This window comes from Aphelocoma coerulescens, chromosome 28 (assembly GCF_041296385.1).
Source record: "Aphelocoma coerulescens isolate FSJ_1873_10779 chromosome 28, UR_Acoe_1.0, whole genome shotgun sequence".
In the NCBI taxonomy this organism is placed as follows: Eukaryota; Metazoa; Chordata; class Aves; order Passeriformes; family Corvidae; genus Aphelocoma; species Aphelocoma coerulescens.
Genome location: NC_091041.1, coordinates 5490500 through 5508803, shown reverse-complemented (window position 1 = coordinate 5508803; position 18304 = coordinate 5490500). Strand labels below are relative to the sequence as shown.

The window sequence follows — 18304 nt, the reverse complement described above, 5'->3', positions numbered from 1 at the left end:
AATACCCCGTACCCCTGAGAGAAAGCTGAGCTGCTCTGAGGGTGCTGGATTGGGGATTTTCCGAGGTCAGGGTTGTGCAGAAAAGGGAGCACCACATTTCTACCCCTAAATAAACAAAAAGCTTTGGATTTACCCTTATTCCATTTGATCAGCACAAAATAAATCCCTTTTAAGAGGACTTCTGTGTTGGGAAAGGCTGGATATTCAGTCCCTCTTCCCTACCCAGTTAAGATGCAAGTATGTATCTTCTCTTATAAATAACTTTGATTTTATATTCTTGCTTTTGGTGTAGGATAAAGCCCAGCCTGAAACAACATGTACCAGATCTGCAGCTGGTGGGCTGAAAAGATGTAGATGGAGATTGGAAAACATCCTTGTCCTGGGAATACTGTGCAGCAAAAGGAGGGGGAAAAACAAGTCAAGAGAACACAGGAGTCACCGCTTCTGCAGAGAGACTGAATTAATCTAATTTTTAAGCCTCTGAGTAGAATAAACTGTTCAGACCAAAGCGTAACGGGGAGAAAGTGTGAAATAACATTTGAGGATGAAAGTGGAACCGGAGGGAAAAGAATGTGCAAAGCCAGGTGGCTGCTTGCTGCGAACGCTTTATTTATTAATAAACACAACGTGCTCCAAACGTTTGGCTGCTTGACAGAATCCTCAAAAGTCTTGGAAAGGGATCAAAGTTCTGCTGCTCTGCCGGGTTCCTCTCCCTGTCCCTGCCACAACTCAGGGAATAACGGTGCCTTTAAGGACAAAGTGGCGTGGAAATCTCCCCGGGAATGAGGGCAGGAGGTGGATTTGTCCCCTGAGGATGGCCTTGGGGACACTTTGGTGCTGCTGTCTGAGGTGCTGAAGCCTCAGATCCCCCACCACAGCCTGGGCCTGGCCAGAAGGAACAGCAGGGGCTGGAAAAGCAGCTGGAAAAACCAAACTGCCTGTTCGTGGTGCTGTGTTTAAACTGGAGGCTGAAATTGTCTTTACACCAACACAGAGCAGAGGCATTTGAATTTCATGCGCTGGAAGCTCTGGGGGCCACTTTGAAGCTTTTAAGGATAAAATGGAGACAACACCCAGGCTACAAAGCTCTCAGACTGTATTTTTTTGTGTGTGTGTGTGTGTTTTGTGCAAGTTTTCTCCCTCAAATCTGGGCTGCTGCAGAGGGAAGGCACTGTGACTCACTGGGCTTGACTGCTGTGCAGCCAATACGGAATTTAAAAAGGCAGCACTTGGGAAAACTGGCACAATTCCCTGAAAACGGCGCCGAGTTCCCCATTTTCCTGCAGATCAGAAGCCGGAATTCGCAAGACAGAACCATAAGAAGAGAAGAAATGTAGGTAAATTAATATTTTAAAAGATGTTTTCTGCTTCCAGGAGGTGAAAATGTGCAGGTGATTATCCCGAGGTGCTAATGATGAGTGACAAACCCGAGCAGTTTGAAGTGTTGGGAGAAATCCCAGCGCTGGAAATAACGAGAGGCCTTTCCTTGAACCTGATTTGAATTCCAAAGCCCAGCAGCTCTGGGATTTGCTGGCATCCCCCACTCGGGGCTGGGAAGAAGCTGTGAGGGGAAGGGAGGAAGCGATTGGTCTCCAGGAATTCCCAGCCATGGAGATAGTGCTGGAATGGCACCGTGACGTGAGGGGGGCACAGCCAATGGAGCCCAGCCTGGCAAAAAGGGGGGGAAAAAAGGGATATTTTTATCCTGGGAGGAAACAATCCAGGTTAGGGGGAAGTGAGGGTGGAGCAGGGATCAGGTGGGTAGGGAGGAGCTCAAGGAAAGCTCCCACCCAGAGCTGGGTCACAGAGCAATACGTGCACCCAGGAGGTTCATTAAGGAGATTTATTCGCTTTATTTCCCCCCTTGCTCTGTTCACATCCTTTTGTTTAATGCTCAGGGAGCTCAGAGTGTTTAAAAATCACAGAATTCCAGCATGGTTTGGGTTGGGAGGACCTTAAATCCCATCCATTCCACCCGCTGCCATGGGCAGGGACACCTTCCACCATCCTAGGTTGCTCCAACCCCATCCAACCTGGTCTTGGACACTTCCAGGGATGGGGAATTCACAACCAATCTGTTCCAGTGCCTTTTATAATAGAGAATTTCATCCTAATTCTCCATTTTCTGTCTCTGTTTTGCCTTTTTCTTCCCTTTTCCTTACACCAAATCCTAAAGGAAAATCCCTTAAAATTTTACTTAATTCACCACACCTGAATACCAATAAATAAAAGAACAGAAAACCACCTGCTCTGGGTTTTCTTTAAGAAAAAAACTTCTCTATACTGACAAAATTCCGATTAAATAATTTTTTATTCTTTAAAGGAAAACAGTAAATCCATAGGAGAAAAAAATTGGGATGGATGGGAATGAGTTTTTTCCAGTGCAGCTGGGCCATTTCTCCTGAGTTACCACGAGAGGGACACAGAAGGAAAGCTAAAGGAGCTGGGAAAGAAAGAATCCCAGGAACAGCTCGAGGAGGGATCGTAGCAATGCACATTTCCCTTTTGTTTAGGAATATTTGGGATCACAGCATTCCTACAGCTCCCTTCATCCCACAGAATCCTCAAAAAAGCTTCCCAGAAAATGGGCTAAGAAACACGAATGGTTAAAATGGATTTTTTTTTTTTTTTTCCCCAGAATTTCCTCATTTTCCCTCAGCTTTTTCCCTTTGGAATGTCGGGACAGGGAGAGGTTGGGCTGGCTGGGATTTTGTTCCATCCCGAGCTTCTGGAGCAACAAATCCCGCAGGACTTTGTGGATTTGTGGAGATATTTTTGTTTATTCCCAGTGGACTTTTGTTTATGGAGGTTGGGGAGGTATTTATGTTTATTCCCAGTGAATTTTCACTAATTAGTGGCTGATGATGCAAATGCCTGGAGGTCCTGGCTCCCATAAAATTCCTCCATGGAGCAATGGCCCCATAAACCCCCCTGATGTAAATATTGAATATTTAGTGGGCTCTCGGGGAATTGAAAAGCCCAGACCTAAAATGCCCTGGATTGGAAGTAATGCAGTGAGGATTTTTAGGGATCTGCAGCTGGATTCATCCTTAATGTCAGCAAAGCTTCACTTCCAGCCCTGGCCGGGCAGGCTGGGATTGGGATAAAAATGCTGGGAAAAAGGAAAATGGGAGGGAAAAAATCTTATTTTTTTTTAGTTATAGTTTTATAGACTTCAGTCTTAACACATTCCTATCACAGCATTTTCACATCACATTGAAAGTGCTGGGACACTGAGTGGTCATTTTTATCTTTTTATCTTTTTATCTTTTTAATTTTTATATTTTTACCAAGCCCCTTAATGCCCAGAATGTTTTCACAAGCTAAAAACATCTCCCAAAAGTGTTATGAAATAAATGTAAGAATTTCTTTAAGGTGCCAGGAACCTCAGTGCAATGGGAACTGCAAATCCAGCTTTTATTTCAGTAGAGAAAATTCACAGAAAAGGGTTTTTACTCTTGATTTTTTTTTTCTTTGTTTTTCTCCTTCAGCAAATTGTGATAAATCTGTTTAATTCTGATTTACCTGCAGGTTTAATTGTGGATGTAGAAATATTCCCAGAACAAGTCGTGGGGATGTAACTTCATGGTGGAAAAGGAGGAGAAGTTTTTGGCATTTCTGCAGGGATTTTGAATGAAGGAAGTTCTTAGAAATTAAGGATGGTGAGTGACATTAAAAGATAACAGATAATAAAAGGTAACAGATATTAAAAGATAACAGCAGGAGATGAAAAGCAGGAAATGAAACTTGGTGCTCTAAACCAGCCAAATGGACATGAAAAAGCCATTAAATTGTAATTTAATATTAAAATAAGAATTAAAAATACTGTGTTTCAGTAGGAAACTTGAAATCCTTCCCTCCAAAAATGTATTAAAACTCCCTCTCCTTGAAAAGAGCTGAAGTGTCCATCCCAAACAACAGGACAGGACCTGGATTCAAGGAATTAATGTAGGGAATAAAAGCTTTTTATGGACAGAACTTGTGGCTTTTGGTAGGTTTTTATTTGCAGAATTACCATGTGAAGTGATGTGAAGCTAAAAGTAGCTAGGAAAAAGACAAGAGTTCCTAAAATCGGAGGGCAAAAAATAAATGGCTGGAATTCCTGAATATTGAGAGATATCCTGAGATATTTGGGAGGATCTGTTACCTATTAAAGCTGGAAGGAGCAGAGTTGTTAAAAATCCTCCGTTTCCAAAGGGGCATCGGCAGCTCTTGAAAAAAAAAACCACCAGGATTTCTCCAAAGCAGATGTTGTAGCTGAGCTTAAAAACAAAGTTTGGAGCTCTTGATGGGCTCCAAAGTGTCCCTGTTTGTTGGGATTCCTGGCAGTTTTCCTGGGCAGATGGAGGTGATTGTGGAGTAATGGAAAATCCAGGCTTCCCACAGGGCTGGGATGTGTGTGTGGAGCTGGTGATCCTCACTTTGAGTGGGGAAAAGAGAGGAAAATGAGGACTTTTCAGGTTATCTCGTGGAAATTTGGGAATACGTGGAGTTTCAGCAGGTTTTTGATGTGGTGACAGCTGATTTCTCCTCAGATTGTTGCTGATGCAGAACAGGTTTTTAATTTTGGGGCAGGCAGAACGCTCAGGGTTAAACCTGAGGTTGGGTTTGTTTCTTCAAAGAACAAATCACTTAAAAATCAGGAGTTTTTGCAGTCCCACCCTGGCTTTTTCTGTGCTTTTTGTGTAAGGGAATAACATATTTGCATTCTCTGCACAGAAAGAAAATCCTTCCAAGGAAATCCTTCTTTCCTGCTGTGGGAGAAATCTTAATTTGGCTCTTGAAAGTAAGAAATAATGTAAGGAATCAATAATTGGGGTTTGGCTGAGTGTCCCAACATGTGCAAGGTGTGTTTGGCCACGGAATGTGGCTCCAGGACTAAACACCCTCATCCAAAAAGACCCTGAAACAGGAAAATTTCACTTTCAGGCCTCCATCTCTGAAGAATTTTCCTATTCAGCTCCTTTTGATGTTAAACACAGAATTCGCCAGCTTGGCCTTATCTTTTCCTTGCAAATATTCCGAGTTTGGAAAACAAGGAGTGTAAAGTCATTTATGTTTCCACAGCTATAGGAAAGGCTGGTGATATTCCATCAAGTTTACATTTACTTTTCATTCCTCTTCGAATAAAAATAAGCCAGAATTGAGGGAACCCAAAAGTGTTGGGTGTTGCAGTTGTTTTGCCATCATGGAAGCCCTTCCAAGGAGCTGTGTTTGTCATGTCTGGGGTGATGCTTTTAGGAGGGGGAGAAGCCTGAAGGGGAAGGAATGTTTTCATTGCAGAAATCCTGTGGACTTGAGGAGGAATCCAGCCAGGGCTGCCCTCAGGCCGTGAATGGCTGCAGTGTAGTTTTGTAAGGCCTTCCCAGAAGTCAGGAGTTCCTTGGAAATGGACCCAGGCCACTGGAGGAATGTCATCAAACAGCCTGGGAAAAGATCAAGGGGGCTGTGGGCTCCCAGATTTCCCCACATTCCCGAGGGGGAACGTTCCTATTCCATTATGGCACCAACACCCTGAGAACAGAGGGATCCTTAAACTCTGGATCTGCCCCTACGTGCTGGGAAGGTTTCCCCCCATCCCACCGATGTTCAGGCCTGTTCCTGCTGCTTCCTTTGCCAAGGATTATCAGTTTTCCCTTTTTCCATGTGGCTCCACAGCCTCGGGAGGGATCCTCCCACCCCAAACTGGTGATGCTGAGTCCTGTCCCTGCCTTAGGATCGTGATGGAAACACCTCAGGACCTCCCTGGCCCTGACCCAAGCTGCCCTTCCAGAGCCACTGGAGCCTCTTGGCTTCTCCATGTGCTGTGTGAGGAGGCAGAGTTCCCACTGGGAAAGGCAGCCAGCTGGCCAAGGAATAATCACTGGAAAGGGTCTGCAAGAGCCATGAAAATACAGAGATAAGGAGTTTTTCCATGCTGATCCCTCCAGGGTCACGCAGAAGAGCCACCGACAGTGGTGCCAGTCAGGATTCACATTCCAGAGGCTGCTACAGGTGCTCCGAGGGAAGTGGAGCCTGCTGGACTCGGAGCAAGGCCCGTGGCAACACAGCAAACCCACCCTGGAGTCTGGAAACTCTGAACTGGGGCTGTTTTTGCTAAAAACGTCACTGCTGGCCTTGATTTATGAGCAAACAGAAGTTTGCGAACGGCTTCTCGAGCCTGGTCCAGAAATCCATGAGCCTGATGTCATGTGGAGAGGGCCCAGAACGCAGAATTATTTTTATGGACTTGTTAGCAAGTGTTATTAAAAAATTGAAATGTTAAACTGGATCCTGTGGAGGTTTTTTTGGCTATAGGATGGAGGCAGAGCAAAAGTCCTGGAATGGATGTGTCATTCCAGGCTTGGACAAGACACCCCAGTTTCAGGCCACCTTCCTGGCTCCAGATGAAGAGGGGATTGCAAAAGGGGATGTGAGGAAGGTCTGGAGAGCAATAATTTTAAACAGCACTTCAGCAATGATGTCATTTCAGCTGAAAAATAATGTTAAAGTTTGGGCAAAGAGTTCTTTTGGAGCGAGAGGAGCCCGGGGCCAGCAGCCAGGGTGGGGAGGAGCTGCAGCAAAATGGAAAGTCCAAAGCGTGGAAGGTCACGATGGAAAACCCTATCAGAATAATCCTGAGGAAAGGTGGATAAAAACCCTGGAATTTTCTGTGAGCATGAGGATTCCAAGGAAATGGAGGGCAGGAAGGTGCTACAGCCCTGGATGGGGTGTCCACTCTTCTGTCTGGAAGTCAGAGGCCAAATTTTGGGGGGGGCTGGAGCACAGGAACAGCCTGAAGGATTGTTGTGACCCCAGACTGTGATCCCAGAGCGATCCTGAGCTCTTCTCTTGGGGCTCCACCCAAATCCAGCCAAAATCTCCATCTTCCTCCTTGCCCGAGGAGGCCAAAAGGCTGAAACAACCAAGGGACGTTGTTCAGTGGATTTGAACATCAAAAATACCATCTAAAAACGGCTTTGTGGGGTTCTTCCCTTCTAGGATGACTCATGGGCTGAAATGGAGGATCACCCTCAGGCCAAGCTGTAGGATCAGCCCTTTCCATGGAGTTTTAAATGAATTCCCACTAATTCAGCCATCAACAGCCTTGGGTAAAGCTGCACATGCCTCGCACATTTTGTCCTTTTTTTGTTCCCTGTTCCACTAGAGGCCACCACAAACCTCAGCTGGGGAAAAAAAAAAAAAACACAAAGCAAGCAAAGGAAGGGGCACCTGCAGCTCGAAATGACAAAAAGCTCCTGTTTTAGGAGGAGATTTAGGACTTGGATCTCCCCAGGAACAACTTCTCTTCCCGCTGTGTTGGGAGCCAGGGAATGAGCTCAGGCTGTGAGATCAGATTTTGCTGAGTGTACAGGGTTAGGCTTGTTCATTCCCCTTCTCCAGAAGTTCCCCTCTCCAAGCCATGCCTGGATATTTGATTTCCTTGGGAAATCTCAGCCCTCTCAGCAGCTTTTGCTGCGTTTTGTGTCCGGACGCTCCACTTTGCCAGCAGAAAAGTTCCTTTTGTCATTCCCATTTCTCCACCTGAGGCGTGGGGTTCCTGGAATTGTGTGTGTGCTTTTCCTGGAAGAAGTGGTGGAGGCTGTAATGGCTTGTGCAGAAAGCACTCCAAGGCTGAAAAGATGTCCAGGAGGCAGCTGGAATTCAGGGAGAGCTCCTGGAATTCTCTCTCCTGATGGGTATTTCTCTGGCTGTTGATGTCACACCCAACGTGCTCTGGCTCGAGGGAAAAGTTCAGGGAAGAACCTGACCCTGTGCTGGCCAAAAGTAATTGGAATTTTATGGAAGGAACACTGCAAAAGTGCAGAGGATTGATCTGGTTTCCATGTGGAATTAAAATTAAAGGAATTTGGGACCATCACAATCAGGCCAAGCTTGTGCCCTTGCAATTTTTGGGTGGGAAGAGCGGTTTAGATGAAGCAAGGACTGACTCTGGATCTCTCCACAGCCCATGATCCTGAAAATTGTTGTGGAAAAAGAGCAGATTTGCCCTTGAGACTGTTTTTCAGCTCTGGGTGGGGTCAGGAGAAGGCAGTGCCAGCACTCTCCAGAGCCAGTTCATTCCTGTGAGATTTCTGGGGCTGATATTTTCTGGAAAACTCCAGAGGTTTGGATCAGTCTCCAGCCTCCCTCTTTCTGGAGAGCTTCCCACCCCTTGTGAGCCTGCACACGCCATTTTTCCATTTCTCTGGAAGTGACAAAAAACCCCCAAACAACCCCACAACCTGGATGATGATGCTGAATTTTCCTCTGAGCTCATCAAGGATGTCCAAAGCAGCACCATTTTCAGCTGGGGCCAATAATCTGTAATGTCTCAAAGGCGAGCAAAATAAAACGTGTGTGTGAGAAGAGACGGGTGGTAAGGGGAGCTGAGGGGGTGGGAGCCAGGAAAAGGATGGATTTAGGATCCAGTGGTTGTCCCAAAAGCCATGAGGGGGTGAAAAGAGCACTCCCATGAGTGCAGCTGTTTGTTTGAACCTCTTTAATGAATTATTTTGATTTGAATTTGTTAATGACCTTCAGGAAGGAGCCGCAGCTCCAGAGCATTGCAGGGCTGAGAGGGGAGATGCTCCTGCATGGAAGTGTTTCCCACTGCTCCCTAACTGCTCAAGGCTTTTATTTCTGGAATTTCCTTTTTTTTTTTTTCTTCTTTGGAAATGCATCTTTTTATTGGAGGAAATCTTTCTTTGGAGAGAGACAAAGTGCTCCTGCTCCTGAGGGTGTCCCTGTCCTTCCCCATGCCCAGAGCATCTCCATGGATTCATTCTGGTCACAGCCAGAATTATCCTTGCTGGAAAACCTCTGGAATGCCTCAGGAAATCCCTGGAAAGGGGGACAGCAGTGTGAGGAACTGATACACCAGGGGATTGTCCCTCTCTGCTCGGCCCCCAGGAGCTGGAATCCTTCAGTGCTCGGGATTTTGAGAGCAGTTCCTGAAGGCATTAAAGGCAGTTTTTTGGGAAGAAAACTTCATTCTGGTTTGCTAGGGATTAAATATCGACTGAAAGGGGGGACAGGAAAAAGGATTGAGCCAAAGCTCTGCTCCACCACCCCCAGAAGAGGAAGAATTTTGTAATAAATCCATTTTCTTATTCAAGATTCTCATTTTGCATAAGGATAACGAGACAACTTCAGAGGGAACAACATGGAAAATTTGCTGGTGCTTCCTCTACCCCCCTATTCTTTATGTCCTCCACGAATTCCTGATTCCACAGCAAAAAAACCCCACCTATCCTAGAGAATTTTCATTGTAATTCAGAAAGGTTTTCTTCCCCATTTTCCTATATAACAAAAAGCCCTTTTTCCTCACACACATGTTCAATGACTCCTTTTAAAACCGCATTTAAGTGAATTTAGGTGAATTTAATCTCTTCCTGAGACGAGACAGAGAATATTACATTCAATAATCAATTTATTCCCCCTTTTCTCTGTCCTACCTGGTATTTTGAGTTTGGGAGAAAGGGAATTAACACACAGCGATCGATCCTTTCTTCCTCTCCTTACAACTTAAATCTCATTTCCAGCAGGGAAAAGGTTTCTGTCTCCTGCCAAGAGCTGGCTGCAAAACCATTTGTACAGAGCACCTCTTTGATCACTGGTGTCCTGAAAAGACCTGATTGCTGGGTTTGCCTTTTTCCAGCTGTTAAATTATCCCAGATATCTTCCTGCTGGATTTGCTGGGGGGGTTTTAATGGAAAAAGGGAAAATGGGAGGGGAAACCCAGCCCCTGCTGAAGTTGGTGAGAGGAAGAGGCAAGAGAAGTGGCATTAATTTTGAATTAATTAATGAAAAGCTGCTTTTTGCTGTGTGTATTCAGGAGACCTGGGCAGGTTTCCTTAATAAAACTCCTGGCATGGAAAATATCCCAGTGTTCCCTTGGGATACCCCACAGAAAGGGCAGCTTTGTGGGCAGTCTGGCCACAGTTCCTGGGAAAGGCGACTCCCAGCTCCCCACTTTTCATCCCTGTGGGGTGGGACAGGCTGAGAAATCCAGATTTTCCCTGGGGGATGTGCCCAGCTCTGTCTCCAGGGCATGGAGGCTCCATTCCTTGGCTCCCTGGAAAAAACAAGGTTTCCTCTGGAGCCCCGAGCTGAATATTTCCCTTTTTGCCTGGCTTTGGCTGCGCTCCCTGTCCCTGTCATTAGGGGTGAATATTGTCAGGTTCTTGGGATCCTCCCAGCGGAAAGGAGTGATGGAAGCTCTGTTTTGGGTGTCCCCAGGGCTGTGCCAGCTGTGCCAGGAGGCAGCAACCTGAGGACACCAAATCCTCATCCGGGAGGTCCTTGGGAGCGCAGAAATGTCGTTTTTCCTACCCAAAACGTGCATTTCTGTGCAGCTCCTGAGCCCACCGTGTGCAGGCAGCTCCGCAGCGAGGAGATTCCCAGGATCCCTCAGCTCCAGGGTTCTGCCTGTCCAGGGGTCGGTGCCAGATGTTCCTTTGGAGTTAATAATTCTTGGGATGTGTTCAAAGCCAGCTCAGTGCTCCCTAAGAGAGGTCCCAAAGCTATTAAAGCGTGGACGTGCTGTCTGCCCACCTCCACCGTGATCTCAGAGCCCTGAGCACTTCCAGTCCTGCCTGCGAGGAGCCAGTTCCTGTTTACTGCCTGCCTGGAGACCCCTGCATTCCAAAATTGGGAGCTTTGACCACAGAGATCAATGGGATGCATCGTTTTAGGGGAAGAGGAAAAGCCAGGCTGCTTCGAAGAGCTTCGGTGTTTTAAGCTCTGCCATCCCGAGGAGTTTTGGGAACACGGAGCAGTAAATCTGTGTTATTGTCATTATGACTCTGGGAGGTGTTTTTCAGGAGAAAATCCCAAAAAAACCCCAGGTGATCACAGCCAAAGGACTTTTACTGGGAAAACCTGAATACTCTGAGCATTAAAGTCCCAACAACAATTCCCAGCAAGCTTCACCCTCTGATCATTTTGCATCTCTCTCAGACAAAACATCCCTCAGCCTTCCCCGATTTTCCAGTACAATTCCAGTTAATTATTCCCGGTTTCCTCAGTGTGTCTGAGCTCCCGCTGGCTGCTGGAGGAAGAGGAGCTCATTGTTACAAATGAGCTTAATCCAGAGCTCCAAATCTTTATTGTCCCTGCTAGAAAATGGCATGAATAGCAAAGGAAAAAATGCGGGACGTTTCCTGTAGGGTTTTAACGACCCTCCTGGGTGTGGGATTGCGCCATGTGCCGGGGAATTGCTTGGAGCAGGGTGGCTCTGGCAGCATTCCCACCCCCATCTGCAAGGCTCGTTACAGGAGAGGCGGGGAAGGATGGGAGACAGCTCTTCCCGATCCCAACGCACCCCTGGGATTGGTCACCCTTTGTCCCTGCCCGGTCCCAAAGGGAGTTTGTGGCACCTTCCTCGGCCTCCTGCCCTCGGGTTGGTCAAGTCCAGATGAATTCCAGGTGTCTCGGTTCTCCTGGGACAGGATCCTGCTGACACGCAGGCTCAGGCATTTGGGAATGGGTTGGGATCACCGGTGTGGGACCGGGAATGTCCAACAGTGCTGGGGCCTGCCTGGGGCTGCAGAGGAGATTCTGGATGCAGCAGAACTCCTGGATCGTGTTTTAATGCGGGATCATGTCCAGGGTGATCCTGGATCCCTGGTTCTGGATAAACCTTGGACCTGTGACGTGGCTTTGTCACTGGTGTCACCTCCTGCTGTTCCCGAGCAGATTCCCTGGATGTGCTGCAGGAGACCAAATAACCCAGCCCACCTGGAGGGTCTCCATGAGCCTCTGCATTCCTCCCGCTGCTCCCTGAGCTCTGGAAGTTCAGGATCACCCCAGTTCTCCCTGTGCACTCACTCTTTATCCCACAGAATCCCAGACTGGATTGGGCTGGAAGGGCCCTAAATCCCATCTCATCCCACCCCGTGCCTGTTCCTTGCTTGCTCTCAGGACACTCCCACCGAGGCAACCAGGCCAGGACTGGCTTTTCCTTGTCCCATTCCCATCGTGAGGAAGGAAGATCCCTCTCTCCAGGCCTGGAACGGAGTCACTCCAAGGCTCAGCAGCTTCAGTGGAGCCTGGAAGGGTCCGCCAGCCCTGGAATCGCGGATCCGTCTCTTCCTGGAGCAGGGGAATCTTCACTCACAACCTCTGGCAGGGAAAGACACTAAAAAAAACCAAGCAGAGGATGTGCACATTCATCCCAAAAATAAGTGTTAGCACACATGGCGTGGGCAGCTGGTTTTCCTGGAAGGGACACGGCCTGCCCACGTTGGGAAGGACACGGGACAAGGCCGGAATTCCGAGGAGCATCAGGGAGGGAAACTGGACTTTACCAAGAGGAGAAAATATCAAATAATTATTGCCCTGCAACAAATGGGCTTTACATTAATAGAGGGCAGGGTTTAATGGGATACTGGGAAGGAATTCCTCCCAGGGAGGGTGGGGAGGGGCTGGGATGGAATTCCCAGAGAAGCTGTGGCTGCCCCAGCTCTGGAAGTGCCCAAGGCCAGGCTGGAGCACCCTGGGATAGTGGGAAGTGTCCCAGGGGTGGAACTGGATGTGCTTTAAGGTCCTTCCAACCCAAACCATCCTGGAATTCTGTGATCTGAAGTGGAATCAGCCTGACCCACTTCAGCAGGAGCAGATCCATCCGAAGCCCCGCAGAGAAACCCGAATTTCCCAGCAGCTTTTCCTTACTTTGAGTGCTCCAGTCTGACATCTGCAAATTCCCAAAATACTCCATGGAAACAACTGGACACTGCAGCTGGAGGCAGGATCCTCAGTCTTGTCCCACCTTTCTGCCCTGTGCTCCCAGACAAAACAAAAATCCTGCTTTTAAAAGTCTGCGAAACCAGGATTTTCCAGCTTGATCATGTACAAATCCCAACTTCAGGCGTTGCTAAAACACAATCCCAACAAACAGGATTCTGAAAGGATCCACTTGGAGCTGCTGGCAGTGCTGAGGTAACGACACTTAGGCATTAATTAATAATGGAAACCAGTAGCCGCCGTGCTTTGGGCTCGTTATTTCAGATAAACACCCAGAGTGATGCAAATATTATAAATAAATCCATTAATCCATGGGAAGAGCAGCCCATCCATGGAATAATCCATTAAAGGCTGTGCTTTGTCACAGGATTGAGGAGTCCCAGCCTGCTGCAGTCTGGTTTGTGTCTCTAAATCTGAATTCCTCAGGCATGAAAGACCTTTTAGAAAGAATGGTAATGCTTTGTCTTTCATTTAATCAGTGGGGAAGTGAATTAAACCTGGAGGCAGCTCCATTGTGCACTTTATCCTTAATTTTTTAACTTCATCCTTAATGTTTTTGACTTCATCCCTAATTTTTTAACTTTTGTTGTTTCTTTCTCCAGCTGTTTTCTTCCCTATTTGTGGAATTTGAACCATGGCAAGGCTGGGCCACCAGCACAGGGACACAGGGACTGGCACCTTGGGACAAGGACAGTTCCTTCAAGTAAGGTTGGGCTTCCAAGTGTCATTTTTATTAGGATTTATTAGGATTTATTGGGATTTTTTGGGATTCCAGGATCCTATGAAAGCCCGGAATTGCAATGCACGTTTTCCATCTATAATGTGAGTTCAGAAAAATCTGCTCCTTGAATCCATGGGGAATAAGAACAGAAGGAATGGGCTTAAGCTGTATCCCTTCAAACAGTGGGAATTTTGCCTTGGATGCTGCGTGGATCCCCCTGACTGGAATTATTTAAAACCAGGGAAGAGAAACCTTTGGAAGGAGCAACTGAGCCCAAACTGTGAGGCAAATGAGAAGTTTTTTGAAATCTTTCCTTATATTTCCTCCATAATTTGCTTTTATTACACCATAAATGCATCAGAACCCCTGTGGAACCCTTCTCACCCCATCTCCAGGCCGGAGATGTTTTCCACTTATTTTTAGAACCTGACCTTCCAAGGCTGAAAAATAACTTTTTCCTTCTTCTGACTTTTGTCCTTCACTTGGCAGAGGCCACTTCAAAACCAGAGAAATGGAAAATATTTCGACTTTCAGGCTGCAGGAGCTTTGCTTTTTGTTGTTTGTTTGTGAGCTCTTCTCATTTGTGATGTCAGCTCCAGGCAGGAAAAGAAAGGTGTAACGAACCTGGCAGTGCCCAGCCTCCAAAAAACCAAATAAACATTTTCTGCTCCATATTTGGATCTTTTTATTTTAATCAGTAAAGCTTCAAAAAATAATCCTGCTCCAAGCTGGGAGATGTTTCCCCAGCAGCTCCTTCTGAATTTGGGATTTTTCAACAGGAACAAGCAAACATTTTCTGCTCTGCTCCTGTGCTGAGCTCGGGTTGGAGGGTGATTTACAGGGAATTCACGGTGGAGTTTAGAAAGGAATCAGATGAATCCAAGGAAAATAAAGGTAGGAATGACCTCAGCCCATGGAGCCACCAATTGCTCAATTCAAGCCAGGAGGAACCAGCTCTGTTGGACTTTGCTGCTCTCAGTGGCCAGAGTTGATCCCAAAAATCTGCTGCAGCCTGAAGAAAAATTCCTTTGGGTTTCTAAAAGGATGTGGAAAAATTGCCTTGATATGCAGGAGACTTAATTCCTTTTATTGGCAATTATTGGGGGTTCTTTCAGCCTGCAGCAAAAAACCTAGAGGAAATTATCTGACTTGTCAATAATGTGGTTTTGGTGAGTTAATTGGGCTGTTAACGAATAGAAAATAGGATTATTTTTATATACAACGGGATCACCAGTTTATAGGGTTAGAAAATGGCATTTTGGAAGTGCTCAGCTCTGTCCAGAGGCAGCAGATGACTCTTGATGGGCTTCAAAAGCTCTTATTAAATTAAAAATACCCTCCCTTGCTGGCTGGGGGTCACAGACCAGTTCCAGTGCTCTCCAAACTGGTTGTTTCTCCTCTCCAAAACTGGTGGGATTTGGGCCACTGAAAATTTAGCAACACAGAATTGGTTGGAGACTGGACTTTCAAGGGTTTGTGTTGGGTTGGGTTTTTTAAATGAGGATGTATTTGATAAAGAAATAAAAATAAAATTTTAAAAAAATATAAAAATATATAAAAATTAAATTTTATATCTATAGGTGGCAGAAAACATCACTTCTGCTCAGATTTATTTTGGGAGCAGTCCATGGTTGGAGGAGGCTTGGAGCAATCTGGGGTGGTGGAAGGGGGTTGAATTGTAAGGCCCTTTGGACCCAAACCATGCCATGATCCCATAATCCCTGATTCCATGATCCCACAGCTCCTTTTCCTGCAGAATGAGGGCTTTGGCTTCTCACTGCTCCCCACACAAAGCAGATTTTTGGTCAGTTGTTCCCGAGGTGACCTCACGAGTGACCCCTGACCACTCTTCATTCCATGGGAGTTACATCTTGTCTTTCTGCTCTTTTATGACTTCTCCACAGTTTAAAAAACCCCTTTTTTGTAATGAATAGCTGGCAAAACCCTTTTTTATTAATGTCCTATCAGGCCTCTGGTGAAGTAATGTGCTTTTCCTTCAACCTCTTCACTGCCATAACAGGCACTGCTGGATTTCCTTGGAATGGGAATGTGAAAATTCCGGATTGTTTTGGCTGCTCCTGCCATCCCCAGCTGGATGAACCCCAATGATCACAGCTCTGGGTGAAAGATTTGATCCCTGAGGGATGTGGGACAGGGAATTTTTCACTCCCTCACTCCTCATTTGTTGCTGGAAAATCCAATTTATAAATCAGATTTCTCAGGACATCAGGGAGAAAAAATGGTATCTCTTATCTTCAATAATAATAATGAGAATGGCATGGGCTTAATTTGTCCAGAAATGCCAAAAACTGAGAAATTCCATCATTTTGATCCCACATGGATCAAATCCTTCAGGCCGTGGGCTGAGTGCCAGCAGAGGCCACTTGTGCCAGGCCAGCAGAGCCACCCAAATGTCACTGAGTGCAAATTATTTTATTTCCAGTGTGAATTTGCTGCAAGAAAGTGTAAAATCCGTGATGTTCCAGCATCCCTGGGACTCCAAACCGGGAATATTCCGTTTATTTTGGGGCCTGTGTGGGCCCAGCAGCGCCCACAGCACCAGGCCCGGTCACCACAGGGACCCGGAGCTCTTCCTGAGCACGGGAGGTCTGAGGTTATAGCAGGAAAAAAATCCCATCTTTCTGTAAATATCCCAAATTCCTGCTGCTCCCACATTTTAGAGACTGAGCTCCTGTTTCCTGGGGCTTCCCTCAGCCTCTCTGGGGGTGTTTTGTGCTGGATTTCCAGGCCAAACTCTGGGAATGTGGCAGCAGGGGTTTGTCTCCAGACCTTTCCTGACAGGTAACACTTCCACCTGGAATTTTTCTTGGAAGATTCCAGGAAGGTTTTCCAGCTTTTCCTCGGCTGCTCCCGGGTTGATTTCTCAATCTGCTCTGTGTTTCCTGATGGGAAATGCTGGATGGAGACAAAAATCTGCAAATTCCCCCCTTCTTTTCCCTCAGTTTTACACTTCATCCTTCCTTCAGGAATAAAAATCCCCCTCCAAGGATGTGCCCAATCCTTCTGCAACAGAATTTGGGAATAGAATCGTGGTCCAATGATTCTCCCCCAATTCTGAGTGGTGAAATTTGCCTGTGGGGAGCTTAAAGAGCTTTTTTCTGGAATTCTGGTGCACTCCAGATGTCTCAGAGCCTCTGTGAGCAGTTTCAGAAGGAAAATCCGCCTGTGAATCATCGTCTGCCCCGTGTCTGTGAGGAAGAAACAAACCTCCCCCCCCCCAAAAAAAAACCAGAATCCCTTGAATTCTGGAATTTTCTGACCTATTTTAGTACCAAGAAAAAAAAAAAAAGGGCAAAAAAAAGAAATTTCAGCTCCTCTGCTGATGAGTTTCTCATATTGTTTACTTTTGCAACGTTCTCCGTGGAGGAGCAGCCAGGAATGACGTCCACCCCTCGTCCCAGCATCCGAGGGAGAACTCCAGGGGAAGGAATGTGGCTTCATAAATAGCAAACCACGAATGGGGAGCAGAGGCAAAGCTGCAGGTTCAGATCTCCCTGCAGGAGCAGCTGCTGCACCCACCCTGCCCCGAAATTCCGAGATGATTCCAGCTCTGGTTGTGTTTTTCCTCCTCTCCTGTCCCCTCTCCTTGTGTCAGCAGAGAAGAATAGGTAAGGGGTTTGAATTCTGGTTTAATTCTGATTTAACTCGGATTTAATTCTGATTTCATTCTGATTTTAGTTCTGATTTTAGTTCTGATTTCACTCTGATTTCGTTCTTGTTTCATTCTGATTTAAGTTCTGGTTTCATTCTGATTTTTTGGGGGGGATTTTTAGGCTGCTCGGAAAATGCTGGGGGGTGGAAGGGGATAAAGAGGGAGGATGTTTCAGCTGGAGCCTGAAAATGTTGAGGGATTTGGGGCTTTTGTAGGAAAACTGTGTAAATGCTCCGTGGGATTTTTCCCCCGTTTCCCTCCTTTTCTTTTTTTAAGGAAAACATTTATTGTTGGGTTTTGTAAAGAGCTGCCAGAGACACTTTGCATTAATCTGCATTTTACATCTGAGTTAAGTTTAAAAGAACCCCCATCCCACAGAGCATCCCAGCACAGAATCCCTGGATTTTCTGCACATGGAGCTCAGGGAAGCCCTGACCTCTAGGAATGGACAAATTCCACTTCTCAAAATGCTGTTTTTGGGGAATTCTCAGCTCCAGGAGGATCTGTGGGATCCAAATTAGTGCAAAATCCAAAATTTTACTGGAGAGGTTACAAATATTCACCAAATCCTTTTGGGAAGATCCACGAGGTTTCTGGGCTCGTTTGTCACATGGAAATGAGGAATTTTTGTTCAATCAGTGCCCCTTTGGCATTGGAAAATTCTCCCTGCTCAGGGATGCAGAGCCCAGATTCCAGCTGATTTTTTCCCCCTGGACACACAGAGGGTTTTGTAGGATTTATTCCTGGTTCTCTTTTTGCTGTAGGTGAGGTGTGATTTCTGTTAAAGGAAATCAAGGAAAAAAGAGAGAAATTATAGGAAAAAATAGAGAAATTATAGGGAAAAAAAAAAAAAGAGAGAAATTATGGGAAAAAGAAATTATGGGAAGAAATTCTAGAAGAAATAGAGGAATTGGAGGAAAAAATGGAGAAATTATGGAAAAAATCAGAAAAATTATAGGAAAAATAGAGACATTATAGAAAAATACGGAGTAATTATAGGAGAAATAGAGAAATTATAGGAGAAATAGAGAAATTAGGGAAAAAAAACAGAGAAATGAGGTCGTACATCCTCCTGGCCAACGAGGAACTGGACACTGGGATTTCAGGGGAATCCCTGAATTGAACTCCGTGTCCAATTCTCTTTTCACAATCAAATTCCCCTAAAAATCCCCTAAAACCCTAGA

The 18304-nt window shown here is 46.1% G+C and overlaps 1 protein-coding gene across 3 annotated transcripts in view; it reads left to right on the top strand.

The window, feature by feature from the left end:
* COMP (cartilage oligomeric matrix protein) overlaps nucleotides 1-18304 on the top strand; it is a 32750-nt gene that overhangs the window by 1375 nt on the left and 13071 nt on the right. For 2 of the 3 annotated variants that reach the window (XM_068997187.1, XM_068997189.1), the window contains exons 2-5: nucleotides 293-1337; nucleotides 3532-3662; nucleotides 13329-13429; nucleotides 16835-17076. In XM_068997187.1, the coding sequence (XP_068853288.1) occupies nucleotides 16926-17076 (151 nt within the window). In that variant the 5' untranslated portion in view covers nucleotides 293-1337; nucleotides 3532-3662; nucleotides 13329-13429; nucleotides 16835-16925. The remainder of the gene's footprint in view (nucleotides 1-292; nucleotides 1338-3531; nucleotides 3663-13328; nucleotides 13430-16834; nucleotides 17077-18304) is intronic. The other variant, XM_068997188.1, reaches the window with a different exon arrangement.